General features: G+C 48.1%; 6 protein-coding genes and 1 pseudogene across 6 annotated transcripts in view; 5 read left to right on the plus strand and 2 right to left on the minus strand.

The window, feature by feature from the left end:
* CNH00930 overlaps positions 1–521 on the plus strand; it is a 1,913-nt pseudogene extending 1,392 nt beyond the window's left edge.
* The window catches only part of CNH00933 (hypothetical protein), a 1,140-nt gene extending 555 nt beyond the window's left edge, over positions 1–585 (minus strand). Inside the window, exon 1 of the mRNA XM_024658709.1 lies at positions 1–585. This exon is cut by the window's left edge and continues 555 nt beyond it. Coding sequence (XP_024514623.1) covers positions 1–425 — 425 coding nt within the window. The 5' untranslated portion in view covers positions 426–585.
* A 2,231-nt stretch (positions 586–2,816) lies between these two features.
* CNH00920 (asparagine synthase (glutamine-hydrolyzing), putative) lies at positions 2,817–5,234 on the plus strand. The gene is made up of 5 exons (XM_572287.2): positions 2,817–3,107; positions 3,331–3,482; positions 3,542–4,367; positions 4,436–4,808; positions 4,877–5,234. The coding sequence occupies exons 1-5, from the start codon at positions 2,939–2,941 to the stop codon at positions 5,133–5,135; spliced, it is 1,779 nt and encodes a 592-aa protein (XP_572287.1). The 5' UTR covers positions 2,817–2,938; the 3' UTR covers positions 5,136–5,234.
* A 608-nt stretch (positions 5,235–5,842) lies between these two features.
* On the minus strand, positions 5,843–7,400 carry CNH00910 (hypothetical protein). Its single transcript, XM_572285.1, has 6 exons — positions 7,268–7,400; positions 7,169–7,187; positions 6,986–7,031; positions 6,730–6,830; positions 6,392–6,677; positions 5,843–6,344 (listed from the first exon to the last, which is right to left on the minus strand). Exons 1-6 carry the CDS (start codon positions 7,337–7,339, stop codon positions 6,188–6,190), a joined length of 681 nt encoding a protein of 226 aa, XP_572285.1. The 5' UTR covers positions 7,340–7,400; the 3' UTR covers positions 5,843–6,187.
* Positions 7,401–7,582: 182 nt separating this feature from the next.
* On the plus strand, positions 7,583–9,087 carry CNH00900 (conserved hypothetical protein). Its single transcript, XM_024657644.1, has 5 exons — positions 7,583–7,737; positions 7,793–8,033; positions 8,158–8,293; positions 8,402–8,771; positions 8,832–9,087. Exons 1-5 carry the CDS (start codon positions 7,648–7,650, stop codon positions 9,015–9,017), a joined length of 1,023 nt encoding a protein of 340 aa, XP_024513436.1. The 5' UTR covers positions 7,583–7,647; the 3' UTR covers positions 9,018–9,087.
* Positions 9,088–9,206: 119 nt separating this feature from the next.
* CNH00890 (expressed protein) lies at positions 9,207–12,489 on the plus strand. Its single transcript, XM_024657643.1, has 5 exons — positions 9,207–9,360; positions 9,434–9,545; positions 9,603–10,315; positions 10,370–10,475; positions 10,537–12,489. Exons 2-5 carry the CDS (start codon positions 9,447–9,449, stop codon positions 12,415–12,417), a joined length of 2,799 nt encoding a protein of 932 aa, XP_024513323.1. The 5' UTR covers positions 9,207–9,360; positions 9,434–9,446; the 3' UTR covers positions 12,418–12,489.
* Positions 12,490–12,618: 129 nt separating this feature from the next.
* Positions 12,619–14,700, plus strand: CNH00875 (hypothetical protein). The gene is made up of 3 exons (XM_024658710.1): positions 12,619–13,726; positions 13,790–13,846; positions 13,928–14,700. The coding sequence occupies exons 1-3, from the start codon at positions 12,718–12,720 to the stop codon at positions 14,614–14,616; spliced, it is 1,755 nt and encodes a 584-aa protein (XP_024514624.1). The 5' UTR covers positions 12,619–12,717; the 3' UTR covers positions 14,617–14,700.
* The last annotated feature ends 1,748 nt before the right edge of the window (positions 14,701–16,448 follow it).

Here is a 16,448-nt window from a genome sequence, read left to right on the forward strand (position 1 = left end):
CTCGATGGACCAGAAGAGGGTGTCGCGCTCAATACGGGACGGCTCCCGATAGATGATGCACCAAACCATACCTCTGGTACAAACCTCGCAAGGACAGTTTGCGCCGACCTTCCCGCTTTTGTAGGATGTCGCGTGCTCCAACTGTACGTGACTGTAGTCTGCAATCCAGAGTCTCTCAGCTTCGAATGATACGTAGGGGTTTTGACGTGAAGGATCATATGGCGCGGGGACTGGCTGCCAATGGAAGTTGCCACCTCTGGGATACCACTTTTGAGCTGTTGGATAGTGTCCTCGGTCATTTTATCCCGTGCTGTCGGATTGGTGATGTATTTTGTAGCCCCTTCAAGGATTGACGGGGCAATTAATGCAAGAGATTTGGTCAAGGTATGTTGGGTAGCGGCAGAGTATGGACTAGTAGAGGACATCTTTGGTATGTCCTTTGCTTATTGTCGAAAATTTTTTTACCACAGTTGAGCATTCGGTATTAGTTCAACTTCAACTTGGACGCTTATATTATATGTATGCCATCCCTCTCAACTCCGATCACGAAAGGGAGAGCAGTGTAGCGAAAAGACTTCTCGACCAGACAAGCCTCGGACAAAAACTCCCCCAAGATGAAAAGAGCCGCCAATTGTCTCACGATCTAAATTGAATAAACACGTCTCTACCTTTTAACTATTTTTACTCTGATTGCTAAAATCGGTTATCTTAAATCTCCGCCGCCTGTTCGCCCGCCTCCTTGCCTGTCTTCCTTCTGCCTCCTTTGACACAAGTAATATGGCATCCTTTTTTACGTACCTTCTCAGTAGGTGTTAAAATGAGATATGAAGCGGAGATCGAAATTTACTTAGCAGCGGTTGTAGTGGTAAATGTAAGGACGATAATGGTGAATGTAAGGACAAAGGCGGAGTAGCCATGGCTCAGCAATAAGAAAAATCGTGCTTCTGGCATAAACTGAAGTCTGGAAGCTGTTAAAAATAAGACTGGGATTCTATTTCCATCGTCAAACCTCCGGAGTCAGGTTGATGGATGGACACATGCAAGTGACTGAAAAGAATTTGGTTAAGAGGACGTAATATAATAATGATAATAACGATCTTCCGTCAGGGGGTGGTGGTGAAAAATTGAAAACAGAAACAACAACAGCAGACGATGATAAGCAGCGAGGAGCCAGGACAACTCAACAGAGTCTACTGTTTGGTCAGCAGTCGCAGTCCAATAATGGATCGTAGGCCAGGATCCTTACAGCTCAATCTTGTGCTAGTATACACCATAGACCTTATTCCTCAATTTCTAACAAAGACCTACAAATCACTTCGACTTATACGCAGATACCGACGCCTCAAAATCCGCCGGTTTTGGGTCAAACTGTTGACCATCCGCTACCATCTCATCCTCCCCGTCTCCTTCTATATACTCTTATCCCTTGAATACCGTCCATTCGTAGGTTTCCTTCACACCCAGTCCATTTCCAGTGATAATCGCCATGTTCCCATTGATGATGAAATAAAACCACTCCGTACCACCTTAACTATCCAGCCCGTTGGGTCATGTGGCTCCATTCGATTCTGCCTAGATCGGGTAGTTGTCTTCGAAATTGGATCTAAGTTTGCCTAGAGCACGTTATTACTGCGAGCCAATGTTCAAGTTTGGAATGTGCTTAGCGGCAGACATATCCATAGATCGAACGAGCTCGTTACTTGCAGCTTGCTCCACCGTGTTTTCAGAGAGAAAAGGGATCGTGTAGAAAGTAGGTGTTGCCACTGGATAGTTTTTTTATAGAACTGCCATGTTCCTGGAACTAAGTCTGCTGATACAGCCTGCTGGAAAGACTCCATCTATTTAACCAGCGTTATCTGACAGAAATTGTATATCGCGTTGGAAGTCAACACCGACTTTGAAGTCGTGTGTACCGTCAAAGCAATTGTCGGTAGGTGTTATCTGTTCAACGAATAACACTAAGATTGTCGGGTTACCCTGGCAATGTTAAAAGAGAGTAGAGTTGAGCATCTTGGTTCTTGCAATTATGTTGCGGAACAAGGTAGAGAGACGTGGTGGTCGACGATGGAGGAAGCGAGAGTTCCATTAACCGTTTGGATGGGGCCGGCATGTTTGGGAATTAGTGTCATCAGTCAATGGCATGATGTGAGCTGTGAACTGAGGGCTGATGGTTGGTGATAATTTGAAGGGGGACTATTCGACAGTTGTCTTCCCTTAGATTAGTGATTGTCATAGGCACTTCAGATGACGTTCCAGGAGCAGTCGGTAAAAGACCAACATGGTGCAACAATAAAGTAAAGCTCGCTTGCGAGCTCTGTTTTGCTCATTTCATTGAAGTACCATTACATTGAGGTATACCAGAACGCCATCTTGATATACAAATACTCGGACATTGTACGTTGTTGCTAGCTTTGCAATTCGTTTAATAGGGCATCGCAAGGGTGGCTGGGGAGTCGCCCGTCTACCAAGATCCTGGAACATCATGAGCCATTGTCACGAAGATGGATGGTCTCAATGTAAACTTGGGCTTACAATAATCCGCTCATTAAACAGATATGTCAATGGATGATCTCTGCCGATGACATAGCTAACTCGAGGAAGCCACAGAAACAGAATTATTCGCGTCAGAAGAATGGAAGGAATATAATTAGTAGTAACTCGTAGGCAAAGCCGGACTACGGCCCCGATCGGCCACCAATGATGGATGATGATGGCCGCGACGCCAAGAAGAAGAAGATCTCAAATTAACTAAAAATGCCACATCAATTTTTTTTGACGGCTTCGTTCGTCGTCGGCGGCTCTGAGCGCTTTTGGGATTTTTGTCGAGTCAAGCCACTCAAAACACAACAGAGATTTATCGTATCTTGCCACTTTATCTCTTCCTCCTTCCCACAACTCTCAAAACAACCCCACAGTCACCGAGAAGGATAGCTTCAACATGTGTGGTATCTTCTGCTGCTTCAACCGTGCCGGAGACATCTCTCAATACCGAGCCCGAGCCATCGCCTGCTCCAAGAGGCAGCGACACCGTGGCCCCGATTGGTCAGGCTGTTACATGACCAACAATACCGTCCTCGTCCACGAGCGATTAGCCATTGTTGGTGTCGGTAAGTCGACGTCTAATGTTTCGGTTTTTCCGGGAAGAGGACTTAAAGTTGCTCGCCCGGGAAGAGCACATCGGCCCTTGGTGTGATAAGGATCCATCAGCTCAAAGGATCCCTTTGGCGAGCGCGCGATAAGGTTCTCTTAGTAATATTGAGAGATGTCAAAGAACTCTTGGAATTACGCGAGGAATACCGTCAAATAGAAACTGACAAGATAATTTCACAGACACCGGTGCTCAACCCCTTACCAACGAAGACGAAAGCCTTGTCCTCGCCGTTAACGGTGAAATTTACAACCACGTCGCTCTCAGAAAAAGTCTCAAGAACAAAGATGCCGTGTTCAAGACCCACTCGGACTGTGAAGTCATCATGCACCTCGTAGGTGGCGGCTGGCAGTCTTACTTACGAGACAGATTGCGCTGACTCTTTTTGTACAGTACAAGGAGCACGACACCGGTCTCTGCAACATGCTTGACGGGATGTTCTCCTTTGTCCTCGTTGACAAGTCCGTCTCTCCTCCTCGATTGATCGCTGCCCGTGATCCTATCGGTATCACCACTCTCTATATGGGCTGGAACTCTCAGTCTCCCGACACTCTTTACTTTGCTTCTGAGCTCAAGTGTATCCACGAGGAGTGCGACAACCTCCAGGCTTTCCCTCCCGGACATTTCTACGATTCCAAGGAGAAGAAGCTCACTCGATACTTCAACCCTTCATGGTGGGACTCTGACAAGGGTGTTGTCCCTCACAACGACATTGACTACAAGCTTTTGAGAGAAACTCTTGAAGCTGCCGTCAAGAAGAGGTTGATGTCCGAAGTTCCCTATGGTGTCCTCCTCTCAGGTGGCCTTGACTCCAGTTTGATCGCTTCCATCGCCGCTAGAGAAACAGACAAACTCGCTGAGGAGCAAGAAAAATTGAGACAAGAACGAAAACAGGCTATTGCGTCTGGCAAGTGGGTTGGTGACGAGCAGCCCCTTGCTTCTTGGCCTCAACTCCACTCTTTTGCCATCGGTCTCCCTGGCGCCCCAGATCTTATCGCTGCCCGAAAGGCTGCCGACTTCCTTGGTACTATCCACCACGAATACAACTTTACCGTTCAGGAGGGTCTTGATGCCATCCCTGAAGTCATCCACCACCTTGAGACTTATGATGTTACCACTGTCCGAGCTAGTACCCCTATGTACCTTCTCAGTAGGAAGATCAAAGCTATGGGTGTGAAGATGGTCTTGTCTGGTGAGGGTAGTGACGAAATCTTTGGTGGTAAGTTCAACTTATCGCTTAGTTCCCCAATATTCAACCAACGTCTAATCATCTAATCATCTAAACAGGTTACCTCTACTTCCACGCCGCTCCCACCGCCAAAGACTTCCACGAGGAATGCGTTAAGCGTGTGAAGAACCTCCACACCGCTGACTGTCTCCGTGCCAACAAGTCTACCATGGCTTGGGGTCTTGAAGCCCGTGTTCCCTTCCTTGACAAGACTTTCCTAGAGGTCTCCATGAACGTCGATGCCAAGTACAAGATGTTCTCCAAGGGCACTCACCAAGAGGTTGACGAGGATGGTCGACCCAAGATGGAGAAGTACATCTTGAGAAAGGCGTTTGACTGCTCTCCTGAGGGGAAGGCGTACTTGCCTGACTCTATCCTCTGGAGGCAAAAAGAACAATTCTCTGATGGTGTCGGTTACTCTTGGATTGACGGGTAAGCCCCACTGTCTTTTTTTATATTTACATTGGGTGATATCGCTAACGGTCACACTTCTTTTACAGCATGAAGGACCACGCCGCCGCGATCGTCTCCGACGAAAAGTTCGCCAACCGAGCCACCCGATGGCCCCTCGATACTCCTGATACCAAGGAGGCTTATTGGATCCGTGAGATCTTTGAACACCACTTCCCTACTGAAGCGGCTGCCAAGACTGCTGTCCGATGGGTCCCCAAGCAGGAATGGGGTGTGTCTTCCGACCCTTCCGGTAGGGCTGTGTCTATCCACACTGCGGCGTATGCGGACGGCGAGGCCAAGGCTTAAAAGGCTTAGATGTACATTTCTTTTTATAGATAAAAAATTACACACAGCATTTTTGGGTGCTATGCATGAGACTGGACTTTAGTGTCCGACAGACCATGTGCATAAAGACTTCATAAATGTCCAAGCTTTGACGGATGGTCGTTGCTTGGATAACCTGGATAATAATTTCATCCAAGACCGCCTCAAGCGCTCGCTCTTCAGATCACCATTCCATCAGTCTCCACACTATCTATCACCTCGTTGGATCATAGAGCTTACAATAATAATCTCTAGAGGGTGTTTCATATATTGCATATTATCCCACCTCTATCCATCTTCCAAGAGAGAAGATGCTTGAGCCGTTGAGCTAGATGGGAGGAAGAAGTCAAGTGCTGCTTATCCGACTTACAATGGTAGAAGTTGCTGCATGAAGCAAGTAAAACCACCATCAAACGCTCCTTTTACGTTCTGCTGAAGCCGGCATCAAGGTGGCTATTCGACATCTCCACCAGGAGCAAGGACGATGAAGCTGTCGAAAGGCGTCAGACTGTCAAAGCGAGGCGGTTTGGTTGAATAATAATAGCGTAGTCGCTCCTTCGGACCGATAGTCTTACGATAAACTGCTCTTCCGGCTAATAATCCTTTTTGAATGTCTATTTCCACTTAAAAGCTGGCTTTTCGGAACCTTTTATCGGAGTCTTGAGACCGGTTGTCAGTTTCAAAAGTCGAGACTCTGGAATGGAACATCCATGATAAAAGATAAAAAAAGTAGTTACCGGTCGTTCCTTGTTCACGCGACTGTTCTTGGCGGAGATGAATCTCTCCTTGGCGTTTCTTTTCGTATCGACCATTCGCACGTGAATTACATCGTCCAAACAAGTCAAGACACGCGGCTTTGAAGTAATGCATGGCACAACTTCGCCGACATATTAGGGTGACATGACAATATATAATGGCATAAAGAACAAGGGAACGTCCCTGGCTACCGCACACTACGGAAGACAAAGACTGAGGTTATGAAGCTATATTTCGACGTATTTGGTTCGGCCAAAAAAATAAGATTAGGTGTCCATTTAGAGGAGGGCGGCGACACCGGCGAAGAGACCGGCAACAAGGGCAGGAACGCCGACGACGGCGTTGGCGAAAGCGCCAGAAGTGCCGCTGGCAGAGGTGGCAGCGGCAGAGGTGGCAGAAGAAGCGGCCCCGGTGGAAGAAGCGGCGGTAGTGGAGCTGTAAAAGGATTAAGCGCCAGTACAAACTTGTGTAAAGGAACTTACGCAGCAGAAGAGGCGGAAGAAGAAGAAGAAGCAGCAGCAGAGCTGGCCTCGGAAGAAGACTGAGCGGCAGAAGAGCTGGAGGAAGATTCAGAAGCAGAGGTGGTGGCAGCGCCGCCACCGGCAGCGCTGGTGTCACTGGCGGTGGTGGTGACGGCAGCGGTAGAAAGGCCGCTGGTGGAGGCAGTGGCGTTGATGCAGGACTGGGAAGAACCAGCCTGGACCACGATGGGAGAAGAGTAGGCAATGGTACCGGTGGCATCAGTTATTTTTAAGGTGATGTTGGTGCCTGTCCACAATTAATAAAGAGGGAAAACGGGATATAACAGAGAGAAACCCACCAGCAGCGAGGTTGACGGTCCAAGTGTAAGGAGAAGTGGTAAGGCTGTCGTTAATGGTTTCAATGGCAGCAGCAGACACCTGACCACCGGGAATGGCGGCACTATCGGATGTCAGCGAGTTGTCTGGTAAAAAAGAGTGGACAGATGGGTAAGCCAATCAAAGGAGCTTATAGCACGGCAAGACGAGGTTAAATAACCAAGCTAACTGGGCCATCCATTGTCCCCACTTAACCGTCCATACAAGAAAAAAACTCACAGGATGTAAGGAGAGGTACCATCGCTGAAAGTGATAGAAGCAGGTTCTGTACCGCAAGTTAGCATGTCACATTACAAAAGGGAAAAAATCCCTCAGCGATCCAAACATCCAGCATTCGTCCGGCAAATTCCGGAGACGACTGGACGTCGGAACATGTTTTATTGAATCAGATTTTAGACTCACGGCACTCGACAATAGAAGCCTAAATCACAGGAGCGAGTCAGCTGCAGCTCTAGAGCGAGTGGCAAGAGTAAAAGCACAAGACAAAGGATCATGACTCACAGGAGTGTTGATGGTGAGGGCAGCGGCAGAGCCGGCGAGGGCAGCGAGAGCGACGAGGTTGGAGACGTGCATTGTATTAGAGGGTTGTTTGGGATTGTTGGCAGAGAGCACGAAACTCAGAAGTATAAAACAGAAGAAATGTTTGGAAGAAGGAGGAGGAAGAGTGCAGAAATGTGTGGGACGGGGAATAAATAGTTGGAGTTGGGCTGACCGCGTCTGCGCACGGTTTCAGGGACGGCGTAACGGATTGCCCAAACGGGAAAGCTTAGTGGCGGTGCCTGTCGTTCCCGGGCCAATCACAAGTTCCCGTCGTACATGTGGAGGCCGTCCATCTCCCGTGTTCTATTTCGACCATCGTTCAGAAAAAACCTGCGACTACTATGCTGCCCATACAAAAAGACGTCTCGATGGGCGCAGAGCCATTGCCCATCCCCATCTCCCATCTCTCCACCCCAATCCGCCATTTTACAGTCAGTACCCCATGCACTTCGACAAAAGCACCCAATAACCCTGTGGCTATTTCAGTACATAACAGACTCGGAGCTCGGTCACGGCGCTCCCTTATCCATCACACACCCCTTGCTCCCTGACTGCGATCATCTCAAACAACCCCCTTCGTCTCCTATTTCTTCTACAGGGAGCGGCAGTAGTTCAGACGCAGAAGATGTATGGACATGCACTTGCACGTCATATTATGAATCAGAAAAACAAACGTACTTATGCAGTGCCGAATGCGGCGATTTGTGTGACTGCGTCGCCCAATTTGGTGAGTTTTCGCCAAATTTCTCGGAGAAGTCCCCCTCGCCTCTTTTGACGATGTTGTGATGATTTATTTTTGCTGACTTGTTGACTCGTTCATACGGGCGCCGCTCGGTTGTGTATGTAAACAGGCAACTTTTACTCCTCCACCAATCCCCAGACACTAAAGCTTGATGCCCTGCCAGACAACTGGCCATTGGTTGAATGCTCCCCGTCGTGTTTATGCGGATTGTCATGTTCTAATCGCGTCACACAACAGGGTGTGCGGTACGTTCAATTAATTCCTGATCCCTTATCTTTCTTTGTTTACCCTTGTTATAATTTCGGGTGTACAAAATTGGCACACCGTTCTGATTAGATTGAAAATGTGATTAGGACCCCGTTAACTATCCGTCCGACACCTCCGAAGGGATACGGCCTCTTTTACACACCTTCAACTCCACAGTTCCTCCCTAGAGGAGCATTTATATCGCTTTATGCGGGGGAGTATATTCTTCCGTCTGAAATCCGTTCTCGCTGGTCACCACGCTCCACAACAGATCTTGCTTCTGATAAAGAGGGATACGGAGAAGAAGGACAAGGGAACTACGTTCTCTCCCTGCGACTACCTGATCAGACAATACATATCGACCCGAGATGGAAAGGAAATGTTGGCAGATTCTTGAACCATTCTTGTGGAGCGAATTGCGTGGTACACTATGTCAAATGGGGCAGAGGGCGAGGGTGGCCTAGAGCTGCCATTTTTGTAAGTCTTCGAGTTTTCACTCCAGTAAATCTGTATGTAAGTAGCTGACTTTGTGATCAGACGAATAGAGATATTCATCCCGAAGAGGAACTGACATTCGACTACGCCAACGCTTCCGGGGAGCCACAACGGGCCATACAGTTGATACAAGAGTCAAAAACAAAAGAAGATACCAAAGGCAGGACGAGATGTCTTTGTGGTGCTGAGCAATGTAGAGGTTGGATACCATTTGACGAAACTTTATGACTTAACGCAATTTGTTGTACTTCTTCTGCCGGGGTTGGCTGGCGATGCATCGCTCAAGGCTTGCTCAACGTTGATGCATCTAATAAGCCGACGAAATAAAGGATAATGAAGGGTTTACGTAATTGAGGTTGAGACTCGTAATGACAAGCGCGTCAGTTACTGCTCCTAGTCGGTTGACGTCTTCGTTGACTCTGCGTGTCTTTGCGAATTAGGCCCTGAAATCATCTACTTCTCTCAGACTCGCACAACTAATCCAGATAGTACTTTTCCGCCGTTACGTAGTACATCATTCCTAGGAGCTCTGAGAGCAGCGCTCCGTTGTACTATTCAGTAATACCACATTGTGAGTTTCCTGCTTCCGCTCGACCTTCTGTGCCGTTAACCTACGTGACCTGACTATCTAACGCTTGTACTAGTAAAGACGCAATAATGAAAGAGACGCCGGCACCTCTGTCAGGTCACATCGTCTATCTGGCGCCTAAACAGTTCCAAAAATGCGTTGTCCCCTATATTGCCCGCAAGGTTGAGGTGAGCTCCCTTCTCTTTGACTAGTCGGAGGACGCGCTGAAACCTCGATGGATGCAGAACATGGGAGGATCCGTAGGGTCTAAACCCAATGAAGCCACAATCATCCTCGTCAATCCATCCCATCCCAAATCCAAAGACGGTTCTGTCAAGCCTCTTAAAGATCAGCTCGTCAGACCATACCACTGGCTCACTTACTGCGCTACCCGTTCAATACTCGTCAAGCTTGAAGATATGAAGTACCAGGAACCTATTTTCACATACCCTTCCCAAAAACAGGACTGGAGGCCATTGAGGGCGTATGTGTCGAGAAACCTGAATCCTTTGAATTTTGGTGAAGATCGAGCGACTGCCCAGCTAAGTTGTATGATCCAGCTTGAGTTGGGAGGGGCTTTGGTGGTTGACAAGCGGTGTGACGCGGATTTGATAATTTTGGATTACAATAGTGGATTCGCAAAGACGGCCATGGAGGAGAAGAAGCGGTTTAGGAGGTTTGAGCAAAGATTGAGAGATCGGGATTGGATGGAGAATTGCTGGAGAACGAGAAAACTGTCCTGGGAGGAAGATGATAATGAAAAGGAGCAGAAAAGTTTAGAGAAGGAGAAGAGTCCCAAGGGCGGCAAGAAAAAAAATGCGAAAAAAAATGAAGATGTGAGGGTCGATGAGGCCAGTGACGCCGGGGAAAAGGCAGAGAGAGAGGCCAGGGAAGATTCATTCGCCGATGAGGAGGCGGATCATATGATGCGAAAGAAAATCGGTAGGCCAATTGGCAAGTGAGTCACTCCTCAACGTCAAATTATAGAAGGAAAAGTTGACAAGCAAGAAAGGCCAAGAATCGACTACACTCATGAAGATGATGACTTCCTCTGTCGGTACCTTGCCGCATATCATCCTGGTGGTTCATGGGCTAGCAGGAAAACCTATCAAATGCTCGTACGTTCCTTTACTATATTCGTTTCTGAAGCGTTTCCGCTAATTTATCGTTATTGCATAGATGCATAGTGGGTTCGACATTGCTTCACGCCATTCTTATCAGTCATGGCACGAACGCTTTAAGAAGAATTCATCCTCATTCTCTGCAAGGGTCGAGCGCTATATCAAGGCCGGAATTGCCAGAGAAACGCTCAAAACAGAAAAAGAACTGAAAAACTTTAGACGACCAAATCAAGAAGATGCCGCTGCAGACAGCCAGGGCGAATCCTCTGTCTCACCGCTAAAAAGCAATAAGCGCAAGTTGGTGTCCGAGGATGATCTCGATAACGAGGATGCCGACGACAATGTTCCCCTCAGAAGCACGCGAACGGTGAAAAAGGCAAAGAAAGAGGGAAAGTCTCCTATTGACCCAAATACGAATGTGCCTAGTGCGGTGAAGGACAAGGGCAAAGCTCGTGCCCCCACTCCTTCCCAGACTCCGTCTATATCCTCCACCAAGGGTTCATCCCAGCAATCTCAACTCGAAATCACCAAAGTCTTCACGGAATTCACGGATCTCAATCCTCGTGGAGGACCTTCAGATACTCGCTATTCATCTCGTAATCCTCAGAGCACGTCACAGTCAGAACACCGACTTTCGCTACTCTCACAATCCCATGCCCGCCGAAAATCAGGATCAGAAGATTCAGGTCGGACACCGGATCTTGGTGCGGCCGATGAACCAGAACCTGCAGGGGTATATGAAGATCCCCCGGTCTTTATAGAGACAGTAGTACAGAAGTTGCCTGATGAGGAAGAACAGCGGTTATTGCAGACGAAGCAGCAGTTTGGAAAAGGACAAGCGGAGAAGGATGATATGGCAATGGATGCGGAGGAAGTCAACGACCTTTTGATCACAGCTTTGACGGAAGATGAGGAAGAGCCTAAAAGGGGTGAGGTAGATGGCGAGGCCAATAAGCAAGGTGTGGCGGAAGCAATGGTGGAGATGACGGAAGTGGATGTGGAGAAGTCTGAAGGAACGAGTGCTGCCAAAAGGAGCGAAGTCAGGGTGGAGATATCTGCGTCGCCTCGCGTGAGAGTGGGAAAACAAGCCGACGAGCCACACCAACCTACATTCCCTCGTTCTGTCAGTCCGCCGATGGATATCCAACCCGCAACTGAGCTCGTTCGCCGAAAAACCGCCAGCGAGTCTCCTGCCAAGATGTCTGCGCAAGGTTATTCACAAAGCGACGAGGCTGTGGACCTTCCTCAACCTGTCGAGGAGAAAGAGAGCAGCAGTGCTGATACAGCACCTGTTCAGGCACAGCCTGCTCTTCTCAAACTAATCCCTTCCCCTGTACATACGGCTATCGACAGTGACGCTGATCACCATACTAATCATACCTCGTCGACCAGCTTCCACACTCCGCAATCCTCCAAGCATCGCTTAGGCCGTCCTCGTCCTTCATTACTACGGGAACAGATTCTTGCAAGCTCTACCAAACGACGACGTACTCAAGATCGACTATCACTCTCTACTTCTTCCGTCGCCGGGACCGGGGCATTTCATAAGTCACCAGTGCAAGTGGTGGAGTACGATACAGTATATGCGGACAATGCCATACCGCCTCGACCACCAAGGCCGTCATTGGATACAGCTAGTCCGATTACCCCTAGCGTCCAAGCTGAGAATGGTACTGCTGAACGACGCCCGGCACCTCCACCGAAACCTCTCACATGGGAAGAACGTAGTGCAAAGGTAGCTGCGGGAGCGGACCTGGCGGCGCATATGAGGAAGCAGTATAGAGAGAAAATAGTGGACCTGTCAAACAAGTACGGATTGACCGTTTCAGAGGTGGTTACGCGGATCAGCAAACTGAAAGCGGGAGGCGCAAAGGGAGAACATTATTGGGATGATGTAGAGAAGGGATTTGAGCAAGCGTTGGGCAGAAAGGTTAATTAGCTGGTATAATGATTTACATCTTGGTGTTTATGATTAGTCTCTCATATGGAATGAATTTGTTGACATGTCTCCCGATACATCATACTTGGACTTCCGGTTGACTTAGCAGGAGATTGACTCATGTCCGCTAAAGACAATCGCGCAAATAAGAAGAAGATGATGCCTCATTTCAAAGTCGGGCCGGGTCTCGACTTCCTATACCGTTACCAATCCCAAATCGAGAAAAGATTCCAGAAAACCAGCGACAAGTGTAGATAGATATCCAAGGACACATTAGAAGCTAGAAGAACATTTCAGATCATGGACCGGCGACGAGTGACCAAACCGACATACCAACCGCCCCACCTCCGAAGGCCGCAGATTCCATCTGGAGTTGCCAACAAACAAGGTGGCTGGCCATCGACTCACGGCAACCCCTATGCCAATGGATCTGTTTCTGATGCCGGTGTTGAGGTGGACAGTACGTACGGTGGGTGCCCGTCAACGTCCACAAATCCACCCCGGGTACGCGGCGCTAGCAATACTAGATTTCCAACTCAAACTGAGGCATCATTCACGAGGAATATTAGCCGACCAGGAGAAGGCGGTGGGAGACCACCCAGAGCCGGAGCCGGGCTGGCTGCTCCTGGTGTTTCTGATCTTTCAAGTCCGGTTGGTCCGTCAAGAAGCGAACAGCGTATGTCCCGACCGTCTATGAGCAGAGGTTCAGAACCCATACCGGGATCTTCGAAAACTTCTTTGATCCCTTCCCAATCGACGTCTCGTTCTGCCATATGCGCTAGACCACCGAGCACACCACAAATATTGCATGATCGATATACATCCCGTCCCTCTCGACGTGATTGGTCTGCTCCTTCCCCTTCTGCCCCCTTTATCCCTTCGTCGTCAACCACGGCTTCTGTCCCTGCACCGAGTAGGACGTTCCTTCAACAAAGAGATCGATCGGCATTGGAATCTTCAGCAGATGATATCAAGCCCATGCGATCTCGGAAGGAAGAGAAGTGGACCGGAAATGATAAAGAGGGAGTCATGGAGATGGAGATGATGCAGAGCGTTTCAAGAAGCGGAGGTGACGGTGCGGAAGGCGATGCGCTCAAAAATTGGAGAACGCAAGAAAAATATAGGCAGTATATTGCGGAAAAAGTTGAATCTCATTATCGCAAGTACGGTACACCATTACATACACTTCCGATACTACCCGCAGGATCTGCGATAGGCAAGGACGAGAGGAAAGAGAATAGGAAAGGGAAAGAGTTAGCGAGGGCTGGAGAGGAGTTGGAGAGTTTTGGCAGTCTGGTCTTGCTCTTTCGTGAGTGTATGTGCTAGGTTGAGGATGGTTGAGGCTGATGGGATTGGTGCGGATCAATGATAGGGAAACTGCGAGAAGGAGTAGTAGCTTCTGGGCGGATTGATAGTTTTGCAATAGAAGGTGTGTCAAATTTCTCCCCCACCATGCAAATGTCTGTCTAGATGCGATTTATATACTTGAAGACTAATAATATGCCCACAGTTTTCGAATCATCAGCGCGCTTCGCCATCCTGAGCAATAACCGGCCTCAGCTTCTAAGTGCTCTCAGTGGGCTCGTCCCGGGTCTATACAAAGCTTACGATGCGACCAAAATCAGATCAGGAGAAGATTCTCTATCTGACCGTATTTCGAAGCTTGATCTGGAAGATAGGGGACTGAGAGATAACAGAGTCGAGTTTACATCCCTCCTGCTACTTTATCACCTTGTCACCTCGGGACAAATTGCATTTAACGAGCTTTGGTTAGAGCTTACCGCGCCTGTGAAACGGCAATTGCGTGGCAAGTTTGAAAAGAATGAAAGAGTCACTCCGCAAGAAGATACATCGTTTTTACGAATGGAAGAACTCAGTTTCGCCAAAGTGGCTTCCACCGCTCTCTCATCAAACGCTTTTAATCCACTTGTTTTCTTCTCACTCGTCTCACCTGCCTCCAATGCTTGGTCAAGCCGGGGATCACCATATGAAAAGATCATTCTTTCCTGGGCGATACCCCAAGTGAGGGAAGAAGGTTGGAAGAGATTGGTTAAGTGCTACATGAGCGTGGACATCCCATGGATTGCTAGTATTTTGGGACAGTCTGCGAGAAATGAAGAAGAGACAGTAGTAATGGAGAACTGGGTTCAGGAGAAGGGGAAGAAGGTTGAACAAGGTAGAGTTTCACTGAGAAATTGATACTTACCTTAAGTTGTCTATGACGAATCATGTGTTTCTATGCGTTATGGATCGATATATAATGCTCTGGCAAAAGGAAAGCGTCAAATATGTAATTATCGAAAGCTTCATAGTTCGTAGTTGAAAGGCTGGTGGACAAGAGAGAGTGCCTTAACCCGTATCAGGCATCATCAGGTCCCATCAGTCACCGCCGCGCATGTCCTTTCAATTCCAATGTTCATCCCTGTTCCAGCTCCCAGCGATGCCTCTCGTCGAACAATTGCGCGGTGACAAACCAGGCACATTCAGTTATATACCTACATTTTCACTTAACATGGCCCGTCTCATAATCGTTCATGAATAAATCACTCAACATGACAGGGAGGCGCCAACCGTTATTACGCAGTCACGTATGGCTTCACGCATCCACGACGCTTAATAATAGTACAACAAGATTTGCCCTAACTTTTGCAAACGCTCCTTTGGACTCTGGAGATATGCAATGATATGACAATGACGAACATAAAAAGTCACAACAAGTTTACGTACACTGAATTAATACAAGCCGCCTGTCGCTACGCGGTGGATTCCGTCTGCCGATAGAGTCGTCGTACTGCTTCTCTGCCGGTCATGAGTTGGCCACCGGAGATAGCATACTGGAAATCGGAGTATCATCAAATGGCGAGTTGCCTGAGTCTATACCCACAACTTGTCATCGAGTGAGATAAATTAATTAAACTAGGCAAAAATCGATAAGTTGCTCTGCTTTATTTTTGAAGATACTTTCAGCAGTAGTCTTACATCCTTCTTCGGTGGTCAACCACCCTCACTCAACCCATGACCAGTGCCACCCTTCACAAGCCCCACTGATGAGCGGCCCCATGGTGGTGTGCGATACCATAAAAAAGCATGCGCATGGTAAAGGATGCAGACAGCCCAAACCCAAAAATGAACAACAGAACAAGCCATATGAATTATGGAGTCAGCCATATCGAGGAACAAGGCACTGTCCCTGCTCCGGCTTCTCGGCAGCTAGTCGGTAGCCGGTACTGACTGCTTTCTCCACAGCTGAGCGCATATGTCTCGCGCCTTTCTTTCCGGCTCTACGTGCATTATCCACTTCTTTGCTCTTCCCACTTCGCCCATGAGGAAAGGTCAAATGAAAGGGCATTTAACACGTTTCATCAGATGACACCTACCTACACTATCGAGGCAAAGGCGCACAGCACCTTTTTTGATAAGCAAAGCGCCAACAGACGCGGCAAGCGCTAAACATTACCGGCCTTCTTATTTCAGCCTCACGCACCTGACGATGTGCGTGGTAACTGACTTCTGAAGATTGGCAACTAACAAACTGGACGCTGATCATTCACTGACAGGGTTAGTTTTAACAAGCTTGACTTTGTGATCTTTAAATTGTTGATTACAGGCTGAAGACATGTCCCTCGTTGGACATTGACACCGCACATATGGCACCACAACATGATATTGTCTTGCCTGTATGAGCTTAAATGAAAAGAAGATAGCTCCAAATTGAAAGATAGGATTTGCAAGTGTAAAAGCAGCCGGAAACGAACAGTGCTATAACCGAATCCATCATCAAACCCCAATCAAAATACAAGAGACTCCGGCATCCTAGCTTCCACGACAGCGAACTGTTACTACCGAACCAAATAAGGAAATAGATAGCAAGAAAAGGAGTGAAACAACAGTGGCATATAGTCATCTACTCCGTTCTTGCATTGCTTACAGCAAGGAAGGAAGGAGTGCATAGCGTATGACACACTGCCTGCCACCTTTTCATCTCACACCCATTTACTTGCCTTTAGTGATAAAATGCGAACTCAGTAATC

This window comes from Cryptococcus neoformans (genome assembly GCF_000091045.1).
Source record: "Cryptococcus neoformans var. neoformans JEC21 chromosome 8 sequence".
In the NCBI taxonomy this organism is placed as follows: domain Eukaryota; kingdom Fungi; phylum Basidiomycota; class Tremellomycetes; order Tremellales; family Cryptococcaceae; genus Cryptococcus; species Cryptococcus deneoformans.